Consider the following 26,144-nt stretch of genomic DNA (forward strand, 5'->3'; position numbering starts at 1 on the left):
GCTGTCGAGTCTGAGCTCACTTCCTCTTCCTCCCAGCATTCTGTTCTGTTTACTCCTCCCACCTATGTTTTAACCTATCAGGGCCAAGCAGTTTCTTTATTGTTTAACCAATGAAATCAACAGATTGATATATGACACTCCCACATCAGAGACCCTGTCTCAAACAAAACAAACAAAAACAACAACAAAACCCACAAGATGCATTTGCCCCTTAACTACTTAAAGGAAGCTAAAATTAAACAAGAAAAGCCAAAAGATGTTGAATTGCTACAAATTAGCAATACTTCAGTAGACCTGTTCATCAGAAACCAGTTGCCCTCCCTGAAGCAGGGTCAGCCAAAGCTGGCACTGGGAAGCAGAAAACACTCTCCTGCCCGAGCCCTTAGCCATGCTTAGCCATTGCTAGGCAACAAGAGCAGCAGAAAGGTATTTGTATTAAAATACAAATGGGTGGGAACTCAACAGTTCTGGAGTATGGCCTGCAATTCTATATTCCATCCCTGCTCTAGGTAGACGCTGTATAATTGAAAGATGGGCACAGTGCTACGAGGAGGAATCCCTGTGTTGGCCAACGCCGTAGCCAAGTGGCTGAGTGCTGTCCAGCGTGTGCATCCCAGGCCTGGGTTCCATCCCAGAGCTAAGGTGGGGGAGGATGCTTGAAAAGGAAGTAGCAGCTGGAGGAGAAGCCTGAGCCTAGGAGTACTGTACTCATGCAAGTACAGAGCAAGCAGAAACTTCAGCATCACCAGTAGAGGCACTGGTTCAATTAGGAATAAACCAGAGGCCAGGCAGTGGTGGTGCACGCCTTTAATCCCAGCACTCGGGAGGAAAGTGGGTCGCTGTGAGTTCGAGGCCAGCCTGGTCTCAAGACCAAGTTCCAGGACAGCCAGGGGTACACAGAGAAACCCTGTCATGAAAAACAAGCATACGTCAAAGATTAAAACACACAGCAGAACAACGGATTCTGGGTCTGGCTTTTCTGTCGTCTGTGAGCAGGCAGAAGATTAAAAACCTGGATAGACTGTACCATCCAGTCAGCGTTATCAGATGAGGGATCATTCATATGTAAAAGAACTGTGATCTCAAGTTGGTCTTCTGATAGAAGTTGGAGCTTAATCTCCTGGGCTTTTTGGTAACTATCCAATGGCAACAGAAAGCATGTAAAAGAGAAAAACTCTGAAATAAGCTGTAGCCAGAGCCCTGATGGTGCTTTTGGTGAGATGAGAGCACACGCCAGGAGGCTAAATCTCTCACAGGCTCCAAAGTTTTCCCTAACTAACCATTTCCTTAAGACCCAAGAATAAAAAGCATGCTTAATCTTCCCATGAGAGTCGTACCCAAGTTCGCATCACAGATTTTGAAACACGTTTAAAGTTAAGAAGGAAAATAAGGGGCTGGAGAGATGGCTCAGTGGTTAAGAGCACTGACTGCTCTTCCAAAGGTCCTAAGTTCAATTCCCAGCAACCACATGGTGGCTCACAGCCATCTGTAATGAGATCTGATGCCCTCTTCTGGCATGCGAGCATACATGGAAGGAATGTTGTATACATAATAAATAAATCTTTTTAATAAAAAAGAAGGAAAATAAGCAAGGTAAGCGGCCACTTACCAAGTTCACCAGTGGGCCCCCAGAATTCCCGTGCTAAAGACAAGTCGAGAAAGCCACCAGTTAGCAAACATACATTTCTCCTCATCATTTATACAGAGTTCCTAATGAGTTTTACCCGAGCCGTCTGCTTCCCAAGGCAGCCAAAATCATGCCTGTCACCCTCCCAATCCTAAAGTCAGTGTGGGTACAGAGCAAAGCAAAAAGACCCCACATGGTATCACAGAGGTGACCTCTGCGACAAGCCCCAAGGGTGGATGCCCATTATATCAAACATTGGGCTCTAGCAACAGGGCATTCCAGCCCTCCCTTAGAGATGTCCTCTGAGAATGCTCAAAAGACCAAAAGGAAACAAGATCACTCTAAAGTTTTCTTCTGACTCTATTCTAGCAATACCTTCTGGGCTGAGAACAGATTCCCGGTGACTTACGTTGATGATGGCATCTGTCTGGATATAGTCTATGTCTGAATCCTTCAGTCCCAGCTCTTTGCCACCTCTCTGTGTGGTGCTGACAATCCCAGCAGTCACCGTGTCCTGCAGAGAAAACGGGCTGCCCAAAGCCACCACGAACTCTCCAGCCCGGAGATCGGATGATCTCCCCAGCAGCAACACGGGAAGGTCAGTCTGCACATGGGGGCAAGGGACAAAGAAAGGAAAGATGGAGAAGAAGAGCACAGTCAGCCGGTACCTGCTGGCAGGTGACACCAGAAAAAGCATACACAGGGTAAAGCCCTTGGCTAGGCCTCCTTTCACGAGGCCCCCAGCTTGGGTTTCCTGTTCCCCATGACTGAACACTTGACTTTGGACTTGGCCTTCTCATCCCTCCTGTCTGATGGCAGTGACAGATCAAAAAGACTGGAGCCAAGCTGGGTGGGCTGACCCGTGGACTTGACTAAGCTTATATAGCCCTATGGCTAGACCAGGAATCAAGTCAGGAGTTGGGCAAATCTTGATGGACGGTATGCGAGATCTCCCCGTTCCCACCAGCATGAGTTCTGCAGAGGGCTAACTACTCTAGACCTCAGGTTAGAGTAGGCCTATTAGCCCAAGCAGGCCTGAAGACCTTGAAGCCTGAGAGTCAGGTAAGAGCCCAAGTGGAAAGCAACACAGAGGGCATCTCCCCTGGGCCTTGTGCTGGCCACCCAGGTGCCTTGAAGGTTAAGAAGGTAAAGCTGCAACCAAATCCCCCAAGAATCCCAGAACCTGGAAGCTCTGCAAAGAGAAACTGGGGCAACCTGCCAAGTCAAGCTGCTGAAGCCGAGGTAGATAATAATGGGGTACACCCAGGCATTCTCTTTGGAAAGGTTCAGCCAGACAATCATCTGTTGCTTTGAAGCTCTGCAATTCAGTCTCAGAGGTGTGTGAGCTGCAGCCCCTGCTGCAGAGTGGGCAGAGGAAACTGATAAAATAAGAGCCTCAAGAGGGAGGTGAAGCAGAGACCCTGGTACAGGGGTACAGGCCCACATGAGAAAGGAAATGAATATCAAGAATCGAGTAGCCGGAACCTGGAGAGTTTGCCTCTGCTGTTGGAAAATCTACCTTGCAAGACAGCCTTGGCTGCAGGGGGATGCAGTCCAGCCTGGCTCTGTAGCCCTTGCCAGAAGGGCAAACAATCTAGCATTGTTCCCAAAGGAAGGAGCATGAAGCTGTAGGGTCTTTACTGGGGGGGTAGGGCAAGCTGTGTCCTTTCCTCTGTACCCAGTCCAGTTGGTACCCCAGGGGTAGGAGTCCACACTTCACCCTGTTCTACTCTGCCATCCCACCCCTGTGCCGACTCTGGGTTCTCCAAACTGAGTCACCTGCCCTGCCCAGGGATGGGGGTGGAGCAAAGGAGGTAAGCCAAAGGGACCTGGAGTCTGTACCACAGCAGCATTGGGGATTAGGTTCTTCATTTACTGAGGAGAGACTGGAAACACAGCAGGTAGGGGGAAGAGGGCAGGAGTGTAAGGGAAGGCACTGAGGGAATGTGAGGTTTCGGTGAAGCTCTAGGTTTTCCTTTTCTATTTCTTTCTCCACCCCCCCCCCCCTTGGCTTTTTAAGACAAGCTTTCTCTGTAGCTTTGGAGCCTGTCCTGGAACTAGCTCTTGTAAACCAGGCTGGCCTCGAATTCACAGAGATCCGCCTGCCTCTGCCTCCCAGTGCTGGGATTAAAGGCATGCGCCACCACTGCCCGCTGAAGCTCTAGATTTTAATCTCTACATCACTCATGACTTTGTTCTTAAAAAAGAAGAAGCCTGGGACACCAGGGTTTAGGAAAGGGCTGGGGGGTGGGGACCCATGTACTCTACATACAGAGAAAAGGCATGGTGAAGGAATTTAAAAGAAAATAAATATCAGCAAATACTGTGAAATCCGCACAGGTGAAGACTCCGACTTAGTTCCCGACTACTCACTTTCGGCTCAATCTTAATCAGCGCGAGGTCCAGTTTATGGTCGATGTCTTTGACAGTGGCTTCATAGCGGGCCCCACTCTGGAGTTCCACCTGGATCTTCTGATGGCTGGTGAGGACGTGAGCATTGGTGACGATGAGCCCATCCTCAGACACTATGAACCCAGAGCCACTGGAGGCAGGGATTTCCTGGTTGGTGAGAGGTGACCTGCACCGGAACAAGGCAATAGCTGAACTAAGGGCAGGGACTGGGGAATCCACATATGGTTTGTTAGACCCAGGAAACATCGCATTTATCAACCAGAGCCCCAGGGGTTTTCTCAAGCATTATCCCTTCCCCTGTCTATTTCCATCCTGAGCCACATGTAGCATGGCCCGGCCATCTCTTTTGAGCACAAATCAGAACCGGGTCCCGAGACCCTGCTTCCTCCTTCAAATCGAGCCAGAGCGACAACCTGTGGCATCTGCTGAGAAGAGACCAAACCTGGTGCTAACATTGTAAAGGCTCACACCGCTGTCACAATGTCAAAATCTAGCTCTTGGTTTCCGCTGTCAACTGGCGTCGTGAAACAGAACAAATTAAGTTTCTGTCGATCCGGGTTTCCTTGCGCACAAGCGGTGGCTAAAGCTAAACAGAGAGCAGCAAATGTCGACTAGCTCCGACAGTCAGCCTTAAGCCTTGCTTGTGGAGTATGGGGGGAAAAGAAACATCAGCCACCAACGTGCACGGGTGAAACTTGGATTTAGAAGCCAGAATCCTCACGCTTGGCCTTTTGCACTTTAGCGAAATAACTCTTAATAATTCTTCTTCGGGTACTGGGCAGGAACCTGAGATTTCCCCGCCTGCTTCGCACGAGCTCCAAGCCCCAGCTATATCCCAGCCAACTCTTTGAACCTGGGTTTTCTCACAACAGATTTGTTTAATGATCAGATAATGCGCAGCCATCAGGTGGAGTAGCTGACCCTCAGTGCGACCTTTACCTGCGGAATAACTGCAAGTGAACCACAGATGGCGCCACTTTCTCCACCACCGCTGCGATAAAGTTAAACTTCCTCCTGAGCCGCCCTGCACTCCTGGTCCCTGTGAATAAACGGTCCATGGTGAGGGCAGGCATTGTTCCCTGGAAGCAGATGTCACATCTCAGAATCCTTCAGCATCTCTCCGTCCCCCTGCCTACGCAGGTGCAGGTTCTCTAGACTAGCAGATGGAAGGACCCAGACTGTCATACCAAAGGGAAGAAAAGGCGATAGAAAAATCCTGGTGAAAACGAGTAGAGACCACATCATCCAGGCAAGAACACCAGAAATAACCACAACAGGTTGAATCTCTGGAACTGGCGAAGGAGGGCAGACCCCGCGAGCCAGCGCGCAAACTCAAGAGCACCCACTTTATCTACTTAGGAAAACTCAGAAGTATGGGGGGGGGGGAGCTGGGATGTCCCTCACCTCTCTCACCTGGGTCCCCGCAGCCTCCTTTCTGCACGGGCACTGCCGGGGGCGAGCCCCGTAGTCTCGCGGCTCTGTTCTCCTTACGCAGCGCGCACAAGCTGGGGTAAGTGCGCCCATCGCTGCCGCACACCTCCGCGCCCTCCACGCCCTCCACGCAGCCGCAGGTGCCCAGCCATGCGCCCCCAATAGGCTCCCGGGAAAACGGGGCACCGCAGCGCAGCCCCGAGACGCATGGCCGGCCCCGGGTCCCGCCACACTCCTGACCCTCTCCCGCAGCGCACACACGGCAGCAGCCGCAGCGGTCGGGCACCGGCGCGGTGCCAGTCGAGCAGGTGGGCAGTGGCGGGCAACGTGTGACATCGCAGACCTCAGGACAGGGCATCGAGACTCTGGACCTTCTGGCCTCCACCCAAGGAACAGGCAGCAGCAGGCACAGCAGGAGAAACTGTGCCCACACAGTCCAGAGCGCCTGGAAGCTCATCCTGTTCCTTGCCCTCTTGGATTTCACTTTTCCAGTTACTCCTCTCAGGATTCACAACTGGCCTAAAATAAGCAACACGTTTTCCTGGCCTTGGTGCCGCCTCTGCCAGCCTCCAGACTTTTTAAAGGACAGCGTCTGGCTCACTTCTGCACACACACACCCATATATCACCCACCACCCTGTGCCACCCCAGAACCAGAGCCACCCACCTGTAAGCCACGAAGGGAGGGATTCTAGTCATGGGTCAAGTGACAAACGTGACCACCCGCTCACGGCCACGAGATCTGACCAAGAAAACAACCGACCAGATTTCAATATTTCACATGTTTTTATTACAAAAACAAGCAACCAAACAGTTTTAGAAAATGACGTTTTCCTACATACCAATTAGGAAATCACACAACATAAGAAGCTGGAGTTTCCATGCACTTAGCTCAGTGCTTTTGGAGGTGTGTTTCACAGCTCAAACACAGGCTCAAACGGGACATGCCACACCTTCATAAACAGAGGACCAAGGGGTCACGCTGTGTGTTTTTGCCAGACATTCACTTTATTCAAAGCCTACCTAGTATGAGTGACTGTAATTGGCTCCAGCAGGCAATAACACCCAGAGAGAAGGGAGGGAAGGGGAGCACTGAGAAAAACAGATTTTAGAGAGAAAAAAAATCCAAGTTAGAAGTGACATGGGAAACTTAATTTCCAAAATGCTGCCATTGCCTACCAGATGGCTGTTTATTTGGTTAATACTGAAAATGTCAAATCCCCTGTTCAACGGCTGATCTGCTATTTATTCGGAGAGTCATTTTAGTCCTGAAGCAAAACCAGTTTGCTTCCAGTAAACTAAGATGCTGGGCCTTAAATCTTTCCCCAGGAGCTCAGCATTGTACCTGGAGAAGAGGCATCATTCTACTGCTTTGACCTGAGGTCCCTCCCTAGGCTGTGGTCTTCTATACCCTCATCAGGGTCCACAGAATGAGAAAGGCACAGTATTTTTGCTAATTCTCACCTGATCTTGGTAAGCAAGCCCATCAAATCTTTCAAGGCTAAAGGATGGTGAGCCCTTAAAATGCAGAGAACACTGCCTTAGGAGCCTTGTAGAAGAACCCGACCTCAGAGACTGCTTTTATTCCACCAAAAAAAAAAAAAATACAAATACAAATACATTTAAAAAGCAGTACCTTTTATAATTCAGAAATCCCTTCTGATTTAGCCACAGCATATGTTTATCCACGAATCCACACTGTATCACACCCTGTTTTCCCCCACCCCAGGTTCTAGTTTATACATCGAACACTGAAGGTTCATGCACTAATCTTTGACTCACATTAAAACACTGTGAGAGGCCAGATATGGTAGTACATGCTCGTAATCCAAGAACTCGGGAGGCAGAGGCAGGAGGATTATCAGTTCAAAGTCAGCCTGAACTACGTAGCAAGACTCCAGCAAAAGCAAATGGATTTTAAGTGGGGAGATGAGTATAAAACTGGTCAGAAATCCAGACAGAAAGGGAATTCTGAAATAAGAATTGAGAATTGGAATGTTTCTGGACTTCACAAAGATAATTATGCTTTCTTAACACTGAAGCTATGTTAACAACGTTCTAACTAGGAATTCCCGTGTATTGGCCAGGTAGAGTCATTGAAACTCTGATCTTTCCCTTTCTTTATATAATGTAAACGGCACTGGGTTTAATCTAACGACAATCTCGAAATACTTAATGAGACTATCAGCTTTCTATAATGACCAGTTAATGCAGCAGTAATAGCCTAGCTAGCGGCGTGTTGCAGCGAGACAGACGGATTTTGCAATTTAAACACCAGAACATGACATCATCTGCATGAGTCAGGGATGCGGAAAGCTCACTCCCGAGCTCCTGACTTATTTTCATTACTTCCTCATCTCACATTGAGCAATTCTGTTGAGCAGCCAAAGAATTTTCTAGAGAAAGATTTTAAGTTAAAACCAGAGACAAAGGTCTTTTAGAATTTGGCTTTTGAAATAAGCTGTAACCTTGGTCACTCATAAATAAATAATCCCCAAACCAAGAGTTTATGAAAACCAAAATACACAAAAATTATTTTTAAAAAAACAATAATAAAGGGGGAGGAGGAAAGATGGAGAACAGAAAAAGAGATGGAGATCCAGTGGGTTTTGTTTTTTAGACCAGGAACACAAGGCCAAACTTATAGTGGGGGACAGCTCCCACACGTTGAGCTCAGGAGTCTTCAGTGTGGCACCAGCTTCAGGGTTTCAGCCACATTAGAAAGAACACACTTTTCTCACACTTACACACTTCCTCTCACACTTACAGAGATTTGTGCCTGTTTTTCTTTTGCATTAACTATAGACACAAGAGTGGTGATTGGCTTAAATAATTAAAAAAAAAGTCTCTAAGTCTCTTCTTTGAGCTACAAGTTTCTAACTAAAATACACAACTAACTTATCTAGCTGGTAAAAGTTACACAATGAGCCACATCCTCTCTCCTTGGAGGGACAGCCATAGTCTCTGGTAACACAGTTTACTTAAGATTGATAGGCAAATGCCTCCAAAGGCAGTGGAAATAGTATATTGCCAAATGGAAAAGCCACACCCTAGAAATCTAATCTTCTGAACTCTTCTAGAACCCAGGAAATTCCTAGCCAATGATTTTTCCTGATTCAGCTTCTTTATTCCCAGTTTCTCTTCCATGAAAAATATAACCATTAGGAAAAAAAATCTTTTGTCTCTCCACTGGGGAGTGTATAGGATCTTATCAGATGCTAGGTTTCTACCTACTATATGCATGGCTTCATTTACCGGACAACTTAAAGTATAAAAAGCAAGTCCATCAGCAGGGTGCAATATACAAGCACTTAACGTTAGATAGACACCGCCCCTTTCTTAAAGAGCTGAGAGACAGGGGTTCAAGACCTGCTGTGCCAAAGCAGCACCATTCTCCTGTCTGGAAAGCATGAGTCAAAGATGGTGCCTGACATAAATAATCATCCAACTCCTCTCAGGAGCAGCTTCACCTTAAGGCTCTGAGATAGAGAGTGAATACACACACACACACACACACACACACACACACAGGAAATCATTCTACACTTAACCATCACACATATACTCAAATAACGTGGTTTCAAGGGAAACGTCCGTTCTGATCTCCATGGTCCTGGTGTTTTAACACTGATAACGCCATCCTTGCCATCCTCAGGACCAGACACACAGCAAACAGAGCTGTGGCTCTGTCACCCACGTTGAGAACACTGGGGGTCACAGGGGAGCAAGAGAAGAGTATAATTCCCACAAGTGGCTATGGCAGTTTAATTAGCCCTCATGAGTCATAAGAGGTCCTCTCTCTTCCCCTGGGAGGCGTCCTGAGGGAACTGCCCGGAAAGACTTTATGAAGTTCGCCCTTCACTCCCCAGATCCAAGGCCACCTCTCAGATGAGGCCCAATCATGCTGCAACCTGAGTCTCCCGAACCCGAGGCCTTTCAGTCCCTATGGCAACCCTTTGCCTGATTTCCACGCATCAGCCAATAAACAGGGGTAGGTGAAAGCAGCTCTTAGCCTGATATCCTGTATATAAACTGGAAACAAAACCAAGAAAATGAAAGAAATACAAATGGCGGGGAGGGTACTGGTTAGGGGTAAAACTAGACTCTAACCACCCCTCTCCCAGTTTTAACAGTTAAAACTAACCCCTCACTATGAAACCTGGGAAAAGGGGGGCATTCAAGAGGCAACAGAGTGTGCCTGTGGGTCTATCCTAATGATTCCCCCCAATTAAATAATAACAAAAACAAAAGCCAGCTGGATGGGTCCCTCCACTGTGAGTGCCATTAGCCTCTGTACTCCACTGCGGCAGAGAAACTGAGTCACAGCGCCATCTCTCCGGCACACCACAGTACTGCACATCACACATCAGAGGTCCGTATGTTTTCATCATCGAGGTTGAACACAAATGGCTTCTCCTTGGGGTGCTGGGGCTCCGACCTATGCCTGACCCGTGAACTCCCCAGCACCCCGGTAGCATTGCTCTCCCCAGGGTGAGGCAGGAATAAAGAGTCCTCCGGAGCGTTCTCAGCTGACAATGGCTTTTCCCCAGCCTGGGGGACAGGTGTCCAGGGTTGCCAGGAGGAGGCCACAGAAGGGGCCTTACAGAGAGCCCTTTTTTCTTCCACTGCCGGTCTCCTCCTCAAGATGAAGTTAGGCCCGCTTGCAAGGCTTGAGCTTCCAGGTCGAGTCAAAGAAACGGATCTAGAAAAGGATGGTTCCTAGAAACAGAAAGAGAAGAAAAAGACAACTTAGGGATTTTCCTCACAGTGTTAATCCCAAAGTCTCAAGAAAAGTACCCACCCAGGATCACCACCTCAAACAGGGACACTTGGCTACACAGCTCAAATAAATAAGTGTATCAGAGTCAGAGGTACCTGCAGTCCCTGCTCCCCAGGAGGTTAAGGCAGGAGGATGACTATGAAGCTCAGGGCTAGTCGGGGCCACACAGCAAATTCAAAAATAATATAAATGCATTTCAAAAGTAAATAAGTATATAAATAAATGCAGATACTAAGCAGAATTCAGTACATATGTTTGGAGATCTGCTTGACACTGGACTTGCAGGACGCATTAGAAACTTCATCTCTCTGTCCAGCCCAGCCTCATGTCCACCAACAAACCAAAAGGGGGGGGGAGGGAATGTCCCCAAGTTAACTGAAAGAGAAAAACAAGTGAGCCAGCCTATGGCTCAGCTGCATTCACGGCTGGGCTGCCTGCCTACATAACCAAATGAAACATGCCCATTCAAAGCTAATTCATCTTGAAGCGGACACTGTGGCACAGAAAGGAAGTGACTTACTCTGGGGTGGCACTTGAGGGCCTGGACAGCTGCTCCAATCTCCTGAATCCAGCTGCGCATGTCTTCGGGGCTGTCTGCCTGCAAAACATCCACAACACTTACACACATTTTTGGGGTGTGACTTCAGCTTCTAAGTCTCTGGCTCAAGTTCCTAAAATCACATCATCCCCAGGTCAGAGGGACCTTGGAAACCATGTGACCCGGTGGCTTGCAGACTTTTGAGGACATTGTCCCAGCTGCAATCTCTCTCCATACCGTAATTAAAACTGCTCAAAGTGAAGTTGCCCTGAAGAGGAGGAGGGGTTAGGGTAGGGAACACCTAGTACCCCATCTTCTGTCTAAACCCATCACCCCACTTTCACCCCATCTGAAAAACAGCTAAGCCACTCCAGACTCCTAGTTTTTACCCCCAAAGGAAAATGGGGTTCAGAATGCCACAGCCCCAGGTCTGAGGCTGGTCTAGACCCCACTCTCCTGTCTCATAATTCTGAACAGGAGACCCTCCCTCACCTCCCCCCACTTCAAATTCCACCAAAGCAAACTCCCTCTGCAAACCCTCCAAGGTATACACGACCGTGTGTGTTGTCAACAGAAACAGCGCCTTCTCCAAGCACAAGAATCTGTCCCAAGAATTCACCCCAGTCTTGGAGTGAGCTAAGTCGAAGATCACAAGAGCAGAACCGAGTGAAGCATTTCTCTTCAATAGCCTCCTCACCCCAGAAGGGGGCAGCAGTCTCTCTATGGAAAGAGGAAGACGGAGGAGGCCTGGCCCCTGCAGGCCGAGCTGCTGGGCGCCTCCCAGCAGTAGGGATGAAGAGTCGCAGAGGGCCCTATGTAATAGCTACCCAAGAGCTGGAAACACGACTTAAGTTCCGCTCTCCTAGCACCTTCCCCTAACCATCCACCCAAACACAGACCGCGCGCGCGCACGCGAGCACCCAGTCCCCACAGGCTCCACTTCCTCCTCTTGCTTTTCCATACCCCAAACCACTCTTTGAATCCTACCGGGATAAAACGGACCACCTTGCTTTTCACGGGGTTTTGCATTTCGTATTTTCTCTCACATTTGCCTTACCATCCCTCCCTATCACCCCCCAAACAGAGCCCCTTGGTTCGCTGCCGCCACCTGCAGCACATGCCAACAAAGGCACCAGGTCAACAAGAAAGACAAAGGCCCGCTGTGTGCTGCTCTGCCACCTGCCACCTGCTAATTTATTTATACTTGCCCCTCCCCATGATTCGGTCTGGCAACTTGGTAATCAATGTAGTAGCTCTCCAAGAAAAAGGAAAACACATCCCTGGTCCAAAGAGAGTAGCCTGAATTAGGTATACAAACTTTTCCTAAGATCAGGATGAGAAAGCATCCGGTCCCTAGACGTACAAGGAAGAACTAAGTAAGCTGTGAGGTTCTACTGTTTGAATAGCACCCAGGCTGTGGGGCCCTCTATAGATTAGTGATGGTTGCTATTTTTACTATTCCATGTAAGAGGAGAGCAAATAAACCTGAAATTCTACCATCATGGCCTAGCACGGTGACACACACCTTTCATCTCAGCACTCAGGAAGCAGAGACAGGTAGATATCTTCTAGTTCTAGACCAGCCTCATCTACATAGGGATTTCCAGGCTAGCCAGGGATACGGCCATGAGACCATTATCTCCAAACAACAACAAAAAATGTATTTTACCAGTATAGATTTATTCAATGCCCTCATCCTGAGATACTTATCTTCGAATTACATGTAAATCCACCCCCAAAGGATCAAAGGCTGGGCTGGGTCTCGGAGGCAGAGCACTTGCCTGGCACATGCAAAACTCTAGGTCCTAGAACCAGTAATGAGCCAACTTTCAAAAAGGATCAAACAGGATAACATTTGGTGGAGAAAAGGTTATTATGCATTTACCCCCACCAAAGCAGATATTGCAAATAATACTGTAAAAACTAAAAATATATTTTATAAAATGCCTTCAGTAGTTTTAACTACTATTTTATATTTTTATCCCCCAGTTCTTTTGATGGGAGGGATGAGGAGATAGCTCAGTGGGCAAGAGCACTGCTGTGCAAGCAAGAGGACCTGGGTTTGAATCCCCAGGGCCCATAGAAAAGCTGGGCATCTGCATATGCCCCGAATGCTAGTGTTGGGAGACAGACAAGTGGATTCCAGGGCCTCACTGGGCAGTCAGCCTAGGTGAAACACCAAGTTCCAGGTTCAGTGAGAAACTCGAAGTTGAGGACCTTGACAGACAGCTCAGCAGTTAAAAGCACTGGCTGTTCAGTCAGAGGACCCAGATCTGATTCTCAGCACCCCGTCAGGGGGCTCACAACTGTCTGTCACTCCCGTTCTGCTTGATCCAAAGCCCTCGTCTTGTCACCGTGGGCACCAGACATGAACATGGCACACAGGTGTACATGTACGCGAAAAAAACATACACCACAAAGAAAATGATTCAAAAATAAAGTAGAAATCACAGAGAAAGACATTGACATCCTCCTCCGGCTTCTGCATACAAAGGCCCAGGCATGTGCCCCACATATACATGACTGCACACAACACAATATACCGCCATTTTAAAATATTATACAAATAAAACAATCAGGGCTGGAGAGAGGGCTCAGTGGTTAAGAGCACTGCCTGCTCTTCCAAAGGTCCCGAGTTCAATTCCCAGCAACCACATGGTGGCTCACAACCATCTATAATGAGATCTGGTGTCCTCTTCTGGCCTGCAGGCATACATGCAGACAGAATACCGAGAATACTGTATACACAATAAATAAATAGATTTTTATTTAAAAAAAATCAAGTATTGCACTTGATTCCATTCAAGAAAGAAATACCATGAAGTTCATTCAGCCCAGGTGACCTACTAGGAAACCAAAAAGTGCCCGACAGTGGGCCGATAAAAAAGGGAGATGCCACATGTACCTTCCTCTCTCCCTGTCCTGCTCTTGTATGCATTATGGTTTCCAGCCTTGATGGCAGTTTATAAGAAGAGAGGCACAAACTTCCAAAATGAAATCTTTCACAAAACCCATGGTTTTACTGCGGTCCAGGGAGCCTCTGTGCATCAGTTACAAGGTCAGCACTAACAGATGCAGTGAGCGATGGCAGACTTCAATAACGGACATGCAACATTCGCCTCTGGTTACTGCCATCACCCCTAAATCTCCAGCTGGTCCCTCTTCCCTTGATTCCCAACTTCCTCCTTTCCCAATAGATGTCACGACCCACAGGTTGAGAACCACTGTTGTGGGCAGTACCCTTCGCCTTAGAGTCTAAGTTATGAAGTAACCACCCAAGAGTTCTGGCTCCACACCCTACGAGTCCCTTGTCACTCTTCTCGGTTGTCCTGGCACAGCAACCAAATTCCGACAGGTGAGCTAAAGACGATTTCAGAGTTCTCATTCTAGCAACAAACACTCCTGCTGATAAACTACAGGGCCCCCAGGCCCTCTATGAATGGGAAACGCAGACATGGAGACCCCTGCTCTGTATTGCAAGGACTGGCAGTTGGATTCTGTTTGGAGAGTTGTTGGAGATTGATGCCGGGACTTTCCGCATTCCAGGCAAGCACTAATCCACTGAGCAGCAGCCCAGCTTGGAAATCTCATCCTGGACCCTGGCCAGAGCTGAGAAATGTCTGCCTACTAACAAGACCGGTCCTGGGCCATTTCCGTCCATCTTGAAGCCTGATTGCTACCTGGATCTGTTCAACATCATCCAGCTTCCAACATTCCCAGTCACCCCAGGTTGGTCAGAGGTAGAGTATTTTTCTGGTTGTGGCTATAGGCCTCTACACAGTGGTTCTCAACCTGTGGGTCATGACCCCCTTGGGGGTCGAATATCAGATATCCTGTATATCAGATATTTACATTACAATTCATAACTGTAGCAAACTTACAGTTAAGATGTAGCAATAAATTAATTTTATAGTTGAGGGTCACCACAACATGAAAATTCTATTCAAGAGCCTCAGCATTAGGGATGTTGAGAACAACTGCCCTACAGCAATAAATTTCGGACACAAGCAAGTCCTGAGTACCAAGTACTCTTAATCAGCTCCGTAATTCCCTGAGTTTCTGATCCTGAATGGATCGTTTACCTTTGAGGCTCCTGTCTCCTCATGGACAGATGGGAGATGAGACCCAGAGAGATTGTGGAGAATTATGTGATATACACTTCCGGCCAGCGCCTGCTCAGCAGTGTCCCCCGAAACATCTAAGCCACAGCAGCTGCTTCTCATGAGTTGCACAGAGCGCTACTGCTTGAGAGGACAGAGGGAGCGAGGGTGGTGTAGCTGAGCCCAAACCCCTAGCATCCAAATGATGGGAACCCAGCCTCGGTCCTTCCCTGCCCAGAGCGCTCTCCTTGGCCTCACCCTGCTTGCTGGTCACACCCCCAGACCGGACAGATATGGACAGACGGTTCGTGCAAACAGACTCCTCACGACTGAGGGATCAGGTCAGAAAGTCACTTGAGTGCAGTGTACCAGCCCTCTGGCCCCGCAGAACAAACTGTACAAGTGACAGAGTTCTCCCACCGTTCGCAAGAACTGCAGTGATTTTTATAAAACAAGAGACCAACATAGAAACTACAAGTCCAATTTATCTAGAGGCAGGTATTCTGCAGACTTTATATCAAATGAGTCAGGGAGACAAGGAAATATCATTTCTTTTTGCCAACAACCAATATTGAGCTCTTAAAGCAAAACAGAATTCCGGAAAACTCCCCTCTAACAGCAGGAGCTCAGCATCCTCCCGTGTTCAAAGACTTCACTAATGCTATCAATAAATGTTACATAGTAACATATGTCAACACTTTGAGGATCTGCACTGTTTGGTCAGAGCAGTATTTTCCAAGTGATGTACAAACTCTGGGTAAGAAGCATCTACTTGAAGGTGACCAGTGATCTTAGCGATGCCTACACAAATGTATTGATAAGGTTCCAGACTACACTGCACCTAAATATTAAGAAATCACTATCTTTCAAATTCTGGTAAGAAACAGACAAACAGGATACCTGAAATTATCTAAAAGGATACATTGAAATAATCCCTTTGTCTAAATACTTAATTTGCTTAAGGCCAGACCTTCAAATTCTTCAAAGCAATACAAGGTCAAGGACAGCACACTGAGCTAAGAGTGAAGTTCCTATTGTCTGCCATGAGTCACCCATGAAAGAGATGCAGAGAAGATGCACAGGAAATCATCCTAGCCTTGCTATTTTTAGAACAGTTCTTTTCACGGGTATCTTTTTAATTTATCATGAGTTTATAGTTGTAACTTCTAAGTGAATCAACAAACATGTTTGTTGGTTTTCATCCATCCTTCTCTAACACGCCATTCTCTGTAAGTCAAGTGCTACATATGAATTTGACCTTCACTCGTTTATGTATTCAGAGAGATGCTAGTGTCCTTCATTCTTAGAAGTTTAGAGAGCAAAAGGGAAGGAGTAGAGAAATGCTGAGAACATTGGGATATGCTGGTCCCTGTCCAGCAGATTTCCCTCTGTATAATCTACCAAACGTGTGATTTCAGTTGCTTGATTACTTAGCTTAAAGATCAGCTCGGTCTAATTCATGACCCCAGCACCTCAGACCATGCCCAGAGCCTTGGCCATACTCTGCAAATATGAACTCTAGCACTAGAAACTCGTGTTAAAGTCCAGGCTAGTCCTGGTGTCTGATGGTAGAGGTTCTGGAGAACAGCTAGATTCAAGAGCAAAGTGACCCCCTCCATGGTCTAGTCTGTTCCCCAGCCTCCCTGCTGCCGTCTCTCCCTGGACAGGGTGCTTGTCCCATTGAGGATGGCCTGAAGATGCTTAAATCAGCAAGCATGGCTGCTGGCCTAAAGTGAAAAAAGCGTACACACACACTCACACTCACATACACACTCAAACGGGGGTTAGGCCTCATCCTTTTACGGGAGTGCTTCTGCGGGCAAAAGAAAAGAAAGGAAGTGGGAAGCCTCCAAAATTCCACTTGGGAAGGCTGCCTACTTCACCGCTCAGAATCCCACATCGGCTTCACACTAGATATCAGCACATTTTGTGGGCTCCTGGGTAGCCTAGGCTGACCACTTGGCCCTGGATGTCTTCACCCTGCTTAGCAATCTGCCTTGTTAGCTGCTGTGAGTTCATACTGGATTGGGAGCACTCCAGATCTGGGGGTGGGGGAGCTCCTGGTAAGTGAACCCCGTCAGAGCCCCAAACAATGGCTTTCTCTGTGCAGCTGGCTATGCACCTGTGCCTGCCACAGGGCCCTCTGTGCTTCTGTCTTTCTGCACACAGTAATGTTCATACACAGGCAGGACTTATAAATACCCTCCAGAGCAGAAGTGAAACTACCCACCAGTTCCCCTTTTCTCTGCTTAGCTGGAGCTCCTCAGCCAAGCGCAGCTGCGGCAGGCACACATACCCCGGCATGGTTGATTGGCCTGTCTGTAGTATCCTAGCGTAGGGAAACTCCTCCTCAGAATGAAGAGGGACACAGACTGACTAAGGGACTGAACTGATCACTTAGAAACTACAAGCTAAATGAAGAGAAAACAGGGACAGGGGTGGGTGGGGGTGGCATTCACGCACATTCACGGAGAAGGGATGCTGGTCTTGGGATGAGCCTTTACCTGTACGTAGAATGTCCTGGAGGTGGTTATGATTTCAAACAGGTTGTCCCTCATTAAGAGATCGCTAGGCAGGGAAAGAGAAAGAACATTATATCAGGCATTGTGAGTACTTTCTTTTGTACGTCATTCCCTAAAGTTTTCACAATCACCCACTAATGCAACTCAAGACTTTCTCCTCTCTGTGGGTAAGGAAGTCCAGGCTCAAAGACTTTAAATGCTATGTCCGTTCAAAGTACTAGAGATCACCACCCATTGAGTCCAAATATGCCTCTTCTAAGGGAGCCAATGCCATTTCTAAACCCTTCCTTCCCCCTGGGCTCCACCCACAGCTCTGAGTTCCTGCTCTTGGCCTCAATACTCCCTCCCAGGGGACAAGGAGCTAAAGGCAGAAACAGAAATCAAGAGTAAAACGACTTTAATATTTGCTTCCCAGGAAGCTGTTCGGCATCCCTGGCCCTCAGAGAAATGCAAATTCAAATTATTTTGAGATTTCACCTCACCCCAGAATGACCCACAAGCAAGAAGATAAAAAATGCTGGCAAATGGGGAAAGGTGAACCCCTACTTACTAATGGGGTAAGTGTAGACTGGTACAGCCACTGTGGAAATCAGTTTGGAGGTTCCTCAAGAAAGTAGAAATAAAACGACCCTATGACCCCTCTAACCTACAACTGACGTGTGCCGGACAGACTCTGAGTCCTACTGTGGAGAGACTTGCACACCCCCAGCAATCACCGCATCACTAACGATAGCATGGAGCATGGAAATGGTATCAACCTGATGGACGGTTCGCAGACACAACAGAGTGTGTTTGGTTGTAAATTATTATATTAAGCAAAGTAATTCAGACTGAGAAAGGCTACGCCATGTTTTCTCTCACAGCTGGATCCTAGACTTTCGTTTTTGCACATGTGTAAATTTACATGTGAGGGCAAGTACCACGCTGTGAAACTCCACAGAAGTTGGCAAGATGGCTCAAGGGGGGAAGGAACTTGCCACCTACCAAGTCTAACAAGGCAGAAGGAGAGAAGCAACTCCTACACGTTGCCTTTGGGCCTCCGCATGCACATATGTGTGCATGCATCCACACACGATTCAATGGGCAAATGTGTGAAACAACTTTTTTTAAAGACAGGGGACCATGAAGGGGGAAACAAAGAGGTTGTGAGAGGTGGAGCAGAACAGGGATGACCAGGGGTCAAAGAACCAACGTGGAGAGTGGGAGAAGAGGAGGATGGGGGACAAGGAACAACCAAAACAAAGCATTACGAAAATGACATGTTGCAACCTATTCCTTTGTACGCTTGTATAAAATAAATTTAAAAATTAGTTTCCTTCATTGGAAAAACAAAAAAAGACCTGTGTCTGCAGATAGGGTGTAATTTAGTGAGGGTACACCCGGTACCAGACAAACAAATAATAATAATAAGCTTCAGAGAGAGACACAGAGAGAGGGCATGAACTTGACGGAGATCAGGGAGGAAAACATGGAAGGGTTTGGGAGAATAAAAGGGAAGGAAGAATTATTGGGATCAAATTGTAGTCTCGAAAAGAAAGGAACAACAAGCTTCAAACAGGACGCGGATTTTGACAGAGGAGTCTGACTCCTGCCAAGCAGAGGGCAAGCGGTGACGACACAACCCTGAACTGGCTGGAGTTGCTGTCTATGTTCACCGCCTACCGTGTGCATCCAGTTGCTATGGGGACCGGATGAGGAGCAGAGACGTAATTGCTATCATCAAAAGCACCTGAGGAGGCAAAGCTAGATGCAGGTAAGACTGCATTCCAGGTTAGCAAAGAGCCTCATGCTGAGGAAGGGTTGGTCACAGGCAGAAAACATCTTCCAGAATGAAAACACACCAGTGACACGGCCAGTGACAGGTCCCCCAGGCAGAGCAGGGGACATGACTTAAGACGAGGTAGGGCGCATGGACCTGTGAGAGAAAGTCTTGCGGACATGGACTATAAATGTTGTCAGACCTTCCGTGAGAAGTGAAAACAAAAAGATGCTTAATGATCGTCATCAAAGGCACAGCTCGAACTGCACGGACCACTTGGAATACATCCCACCAACTACCACTCCTACTTCCTGAACTGCTGCATAGGGACAGCTCTCTAAGAAGATGCCTCCGTAAGAACAGGCTATAGGCAAGCCTGTAAGTGCATTTTCTTAATTAGTGACTGATGTGGAAGGGCCCAGCCCACTGTGGGTGGTTCCATCGCTGGGCAGGCAGTCCTAGATCTGTAAGACAGCAGACTGAGCAAGCCATGTGAGCAAGCCAGTAAACAGCACCCCTCCACGGCCTCTGCATCAGGTCTTGACTCCATGTTCCTGCCCTCTGATGCCCTTTGATGATGAACAGTGACGTGGAAGTGTAAGCCAAATAAACCCTTTCCTCCCCAGCTTGCTTTTTAGTGCTTTGAAGCAGCAACAGAAAGCCTAATTCGGATGGGGTTAAATGTTTAACCTTCTAGCTTCTTCACGCAGATGTGGTTAAGTCCTGCAGCCCACTGAGATGAGAAGCAGGATGGGAGCTCCGCCCCTTTCACACCCACTGCCCAGGCTGCATGCTGCTTTCAGTTCAGTTCGATTCATTTCGACAGCAACCATTGATTACAGCTGTCCCGAATTCCCCCAATGGTCCCAGAGAGGCTCCACCATCTGACAGAGTTGAGGCCACGAAGCCACAGCCTTCCCTGTGGACTTCACCTCCCTGACTCAGTATGACTCAGGCAGACTTAGAGGTAGGGTGTTTTCAAGACTCTCAGGCTGAACCCTAGCCTAGCTCTCTAAGCTGGGCAAGCATGTCCTAGTCACCCCATAGGCTGCTCATAGATCTACCCAGGCCCTCCAGGGTCAGGAGCAATCAATGATCTCTCATGACCCAGTCATGCTGACTTCTGCCCTCTGGAGCCACACTCGGGGCAATGTCTAACTATAGCTACTTCCGCGAACTGCAAATTCTCCCTGGGTGCCTCCCTGGTCTTCTGTAGCCTACAGCTGCTATTGGAAAAACTTAGTACAGCGTTTCTGCATCTGCTTCTTTGGATCAGACAGCATGTGTGTTTATGTAGGATGGTGCCGTGCTTTCACAGGACAGCAGGATGCTTACCGCTGTAGGCCTCAGGGCCTACAGGGGGGAGAGATTCAAGCACAGTCTGGACAGACTACAGACTCATGGCCAAAATGATGGGATTGGGCTCTATTAAGGTTCACTTGTCCATTTGGGGCTGGGTATGGGACATTGTCTTGTCAAGTCCTGAATCACCTCACACACCATGTACTCAGAAGGGATGTTTCCTAGAGGAAAGAAGAACAGATAAAAATACCTGTTCCGCCAATGGTAGTAACTTAAGGGTGTTGTGAATTGCCCCATGGACCCTCAAGAACAAAGGACAAACGCCAGGCGGTGGTGGCACAAGCCTTTAACCCTGGCACTCAGGAGGCAGAGGCAGGCAGTTCTCTGAGCTTGAGGCCTGTCTATTCTACAGAGGAGTTCCAGGACAGCCCGGACTACACCAAGAAACCCTGACTTAAGAAAGCAAGAACAAGGGAGGAAAGGCCTGAGAACTTCAGACAAGGGCGAGTGTACCAGGCCCCCATCTGAGCCCCCAAGACCCTGAGACCAAGGACCTGAAATCTGACTGACGCCTGAGAAACGTCTAAGTGTCACTCTCTAGCCACAAGAAGTAACCACGTAGGCTCATCTTGGGAGCAAGAGTAGGGGAAGGGAAGAGGGCACTTGGCCCAGGGTAATCTCAACCCTGCGTCAGTTCTGATGCGCCCAGGCAACCACAAGGGTACGACTCTTAAACAGAGCCTGAAAGGGGTAATAAGTGGAGATTTAGAAAAGACAGAGGCTTTGCTCAGAATGAATAAGAAGGGGCTGGAGAGATGGCTCAGTGGTTAAGACCACTGGCCGCTCTTCCAGAGGACCCAGGTTCAATTCCCAGCGGCTCACATCTGTCCATTAACACCAATTCCAGAGATCCAACTTCCTCACACAGACAAGCATGCAGGTAAAATACCATAAGAGAGAGAGAGAGAGAGAGAGAGAGAGAGAGAGAGAGAGAGAGAGAGAGAGATTGATTTAATGAAGAAGCAGCAGTTACCCAGACTTGACGAGACACTCGTGAGTCTTGAGAACGTCCTTGAGCAGTATAGTACGCAGGGGCTCTCTGTCCTGATTGGAAGAATGGAAGGCAGATAAGTGAGGCTATGTACACGGCCCAGTGAGCCACACCAGCTCACCAATGTCCCTCTCTCAGAGTCTTGGCTAAAACCAACCTGGGTTTCAAAATAATCATTAAGGGGGAGAAATCTAAGCAGCAGCTGCTCTGTGGCCCCACCCCCACAGCAGCTCACTGCGCAGGGGCTGGCAGCAGCCCAGGTCCTTTTAATAGCACCATAAAGAGACACAGGTTGGACAGAGATAAGGCAAAGAGGTGCCATGGAAGCCTACGTGGGCCTGGTCTCCGCTCAGGCACACTGTCTGCTTCTGCCATCTCTCGGGAGGAACCGGAACCTACCACCCACCTGCTCACACTTGAAGTAGCAGATGGTAAAGTCATCGAGGGCAAAGAAGCGTCGTTTCCAACTCTTCCGCTGAAAAGCAAAAGAAGGAGCCAAACATTAAGGACAGGTCTCTGGCGCCAGGACTGGCCACAGTCACAATAAACGCCCAGGGATCCAGCAGCGTGGAAGCCAGGCTCTCATCTCCATCAGAACAGGCACCAGGAATAATGGGAAGTGTAAGGGCGGTGAAAAGCCCTAGCGTCCATCGGGACCCCGCCTTCCCAAGACCAAGCACCTAACTTTAATGCTGGAGGAGGACACCACTGTCATTCTCTGCTGCCACCAGAAGCTATCCCTATGCTGGCTAGTTTCCCATCAGCTTGAAACAAGCCAGAGTCATCGGAGAGGAGGGAACCTCAATTAAGAAAATGCCTTCATAAAAATGGGCTGTGGCAAGCCACAGCTGAGAAAATGCCTTCATCACATCCGGCTCTAGGGCATTTTTTTAATTAGAGATCAACGGGGGAGGGTCCAGCCCATTGTGGGTGGGCTTATCCCTGGGCAGGTGGTCCTGGTTTCTGTAAGGAGCAAATTGAGCAAGCCATGGGAAAGCGAGCAGTAAGCCGGTGTTCCTCCATGGCCTCTGCTCCAGTTCCTGCCTCCAGGTTCCTACCCTGCTTGAGTTCCTGTCCTGACTTCCTTCAGAGATGAACAGTGCTGGGAAAGAATAAGCCAGATAAACCCTTTCCTTCCCAGCTTGCCTTTTGGTCACGGTGTTTCAGCTCAGCGATACAAACCGAGACCAAGACGACGATGGGGACTCATTCTCTGAGGAACAGGAGCAGGGAAATGGGAGGAGGGAAATTTGCGTTTCAGTCTGAAGGCCTTGAGCTTTCTGGGCGGGGCTAATGGCTAGTTCCCAATGGAGGGATGGAGTTCCTCCTCTCACTGTCCTCTGCTGGCCCCAGGGTAGCCCCTGTGTTGGCACTCACCACGTTTCCTTGCTTCACACAGTAGCCACTCTTAATGAGGGGAGGCCCAGTGGGAGGACGGCAGCCTGATGTGGGGATGTAGCTCTGAGACCTCCGCAGGAAGGCATGAGACCCTGGCTCACTCCCTTCCTGCCCATCCCCACCATTCTACAAGGAAACAGTGTCACTGTTAATGCCCGGTTGCTCCTCTGGGCAGCCCCACCTCCTCCCAATCTTCCCAGCACACCTCTAGCCTTTCTGATAGTATGTCAGTCAAAGAAATAAAGGCTGACTTTGCTCCCCATCAGGTGAGCCACTGAATGTTTTCATAAAGCAAGACCCTGGCTAGAGACCCAGAAGAGGGAGACAGACAGTGAAGAACAGAAGAGGGCACAAGCCCCCAGGGTCTGGTCTCACTCCCAGCCTCACCGAGTTTTACAAGTGTTTGTTGCCTGGGTCTTAAGGAGAACTACACAGACCGCACATCCTCAAGATATGATGTCATAGCCTCAATTCTACATTGGCACTGGCCACACCCACCTGCACTGTATTTTCGTGGTCACCCCCTCTCCACTAGCTTCCCCGCATCCTGTTGCTAAGTGCTGGGCACGATGGACATTTCTCTACCGCCCCCAGCCGCCCCCAGCCACGGCACCTGGCTGATGGGTGTTTGGACCACTACTCCTCCGATGATCTCAGTCTTGTAGGCCACCTGCGGCTTCTTGTCTAGGGTAGGAGGAGCTGTGAGGCTTCTGAGAACTTCAGTGGCCAAGGGTAGGGTCCCAGCCTTGGGTACCTGGGGAGAACAGTGATAAGGTCAGCAAGAAATGGGGAGCTTAGGAGAAGGGCAGGACCACAAACAGGATGTGGGGGAAAGGAAAAGCTAATTTACTAAATGATGGTGAGAACACTCTCCTCTTCCCTTCCAGTTCTTCCATGGACATTCATATCCAAATATGAGGAACTCAGCCAGCCCTTTACACACATAGATACACACACACACACACACACACACACACAGAGAGAGAGAGAGAGAGAAAACTTATGCCATACCTATAGGATGAGCTAACCCTGATTAAAAAGCAAAGATCAAACACCAGATAGTAGAGACATAAGCTTTATCCTCTTGGCACTGAAATGCCAGTAGTTAAGAGTGAATAAAAAGTCCCCAGCAAAACAAGAGTCAGAATACTATAAATGAGCAGGACATGGTAGAATATGTACACGTATACATCCATCTATACAAACACACACACACACACACACACACACCTTCTGCCACCACCTCTCCAAAACAATCCAGCATCCACCCTTCTCCTTCCCTCAGGTGGCCTGCCATGTAGCAGTCCTTACATCATGGCCCAACCAGTGCCAAGGGAAGTGCCCAGCGTCTGGCTGCCCCCTCTTAGCCCAGGACCATGATTGTCTCAGTTTTATCCACAAGGGAAGCTCAGATCATCAGAGCTGTGCCCTTTACTCCTAGGATCCTAACTATCACTGTCCCCTCAAGCCACCCTCGTTAATGTCCTGCAAGTGATCGAGGTAGCATCCCATGCCCGCAGCTCAGAGACAGCACACAGCAAGACCCTTCCTCTGCTAGCCTGGCCTCGCACTCCCTTGATGCAGGTTCATCAAGGTTTACCAGAATAGTAAACAGCTGCCAGGCTGCTTACATGGCTAAATTTTACCCCGCTTGGGCCCAGCGACACAAATGCTGGACAGACATAGAGATTTCATCCACTAATACCTGTGGAAACTCTAAGGTATCTGGAAGAAAAATTTGGCCCCAGCGATGGGGCATTTTTATTTGAAATCATTGGAAGACCAATATTTCTGACTGCCTGTGCCGGCTACTCTTATTTGAACTTGACACAAGCTAAAGTCATCAGAGAGGAGGGAACCTCGATGAAGAAAATGCCTCCAGAAGATCCAGATGTAAAACATTTTCTTGGTGATTGATGGGGAAGGGTCCAGCCCATTGTGGATGAGACCATCCCTGGGATAGTAGTCCTGGATTCTAAAAGAAAGCAGGCTAAACAAGCCATGAGGAACAAGCCAGGAAGCAACACCCTTCCACGGCCTCTGCATCAGCTCCTGCCTCCAGGCTCCAGCTCGATTTGAGTTCCTCTCCTGACTTCCCTCAGTGATGAACCTTGATGTGGAAGTGTGAGTCCAATGAAACCTTTCCTCCCCAGATTGCTTTTGATCACGGTGTTTCATCACAGCAATAAAAAACCCTAAGACAGGGTACAGTGCAGACTTTCTAAGTTTTCAGCAAACTGTGGACGACTGGGCTCTGCCTGACTGGCTGGATTGCATTTTGCTGGCCGTTCTTTCTTTCCTCAGAGAAGTTTTTGCTAAGGTCACTAAATATTTCCCCAGTTAGATGTTGGGTTCCCAGCCCGTGGCACTACTGGGAAGCAGTGGAACTTTCCAGAGATGGGGCAGAGTGGGAAAAGTTAAGTCATTGGGCATATGCCCTTCATGGGGATAGTGGGACCCCAGCTCCTTCTTGCTTTGTTCTCTGCTTCCCAACTTCTAGGAGATGAACACTCTCCTATGTCACATGCCTCGGTAGCTTGCCTGATCACAGGCCCAGACTGGCCGGAAAAAGCCCCATGATCTGCAAGAGCAAGCACCATGATTGTAGATCATGTAGTTCACCTCGCGTTAGCACCAGATTATCTCAAGCATGTTGTCAGCATGCTGGGAAACTAACATATCTCTCCCCTTCTCTCCTTCCCTCTAACACTTCTCTGTTTCATTTTTTTTTAAAGAGATTTCTAGGGACTAGGAAATAATTTCTTTATTAGCCAAGACAATAGTACTTAATACAGCCCACGAACAAGCTTCGAAGTTAGCAAAGCTTTTAAATGGAAGACTTGTCCAGATCCAACAAAGAAGAATATCCCTCAAACTAGAAAAAACAAACAAACAGATGGAAGTTCCTTCTCATATGCTGTCTCTGTTCCTCGACTTCCCATAGTCAGCAACCCTTCTCTAGCACAGCACTGAGTCAGCATCCCATAATTACCCAGAACATGACTGATAGGAGCCCCTCCCAGGAAGCACAAAGGGGACGGGACATTCCATAAACTTCCCCTTGAACTTGATGCAAACTCACACACTCAAGTTAACCTGTAGTTGTCAGCCAACGGGCAAGAGGAGGTTAGAGAGAGCCGAGAGAGCCGGGTCTGCCCAGTCTCGGGGGCAAGTCCCTGCTGCTTTCTAAGTCCTGTCCCTACCCCACTGAGGCCAAACACTGGG

General features: G+C 48.5%; 2 protein-coding genes across 2 annotated transcripts in view; both read right to left on the reverse strand.

Annotated features, from left to right (window-relative positions):
• Htra4 (HtrA serine peptidase 4) overlaps positions 1-5,933 on the reverse strand; it is a 16,146-nt gene extending 10,213 nt beyond the window's left edge. The window contains exons 1-5 of the mRNA XM_005362446.3: positions 5,453-5,933; positions 4,979-5,078; positions 4,001-4,205; positions 2,037-2,231; positions 1,610-1,642 (exon numbers count right to left, since the gene is read on the reverse strand). Of these exons, the coding sequence (XP_005362503.1) occupies positions 1,610-1,642; positions 2,037-2,231; positions 4,001-4,205; positions 4,979-5,078; positions 5,453-5,927 (1,008 nt within the window). The 5' untranslated portion in view covers positions 5,928-5,933. The remainder of the gene's footprint in view (positions 1-1,609; positions 1,643-2,036; positions 2,232-4,000; positions 4,206-4,978; positions 5,079-5,452) is intronic.
• Positions 5,934-6,275: 342 nt separating this feature from the next.
• The window catches only part of Plekha2 (pleckstrin homology domain containing A2), a 59,125-nt gene continuing 39,256 nt past the window's right edge, over positions 6,276-26,144 (reverse strand). Inside the window, exons 6-12 of the mRNA XM_013351984.2 lie at positions 23,533-23,673; positions 22,899-23,045; positions 21,928-21,996; positions 21,504-21,574; positions 17,392-17,455; positions 10,770-10,847; positions 6,276-10,188 (exon numbers count right to left, since the gene is read on the reverse strand). Coding sequence (XP_013207438.1) covers positions 9,829-10,188; positions 10,770-10,847; positions 17,392-17,455; positions 21,504-21,574; positions 21,928-21,996; positions 22,899-23,045; positions 23,533-23,673 — 930 coding nt within the window. The 3' untranslated portion in view covers positions 6,276-9,828. The remainder of the gene's footprint in view (positions 10,189-10,769; positions 10,848-17,391; positions 17,456-21,503; positions 21,575-21,927; positions 21,997-22,898; positions 23,046-23,532; positions 23,674-26,144) is intronic.

The sequence above is a fragment of the Microtus ochrogaster genome, linkage group LG7_11, assembly GCF_000317375.1.
Source record: "Microtus ochrogaster isolate Prairie Vole_2 linkage group LG7_11, MicOch1.0, whole genome shotgun sequence".
Lineage (NCBI taxonomy): Eukaryota > Metazoa > Chordata > Mammalia > Rodentia > Cricetidae > Microtus > Microtus ochrogaster.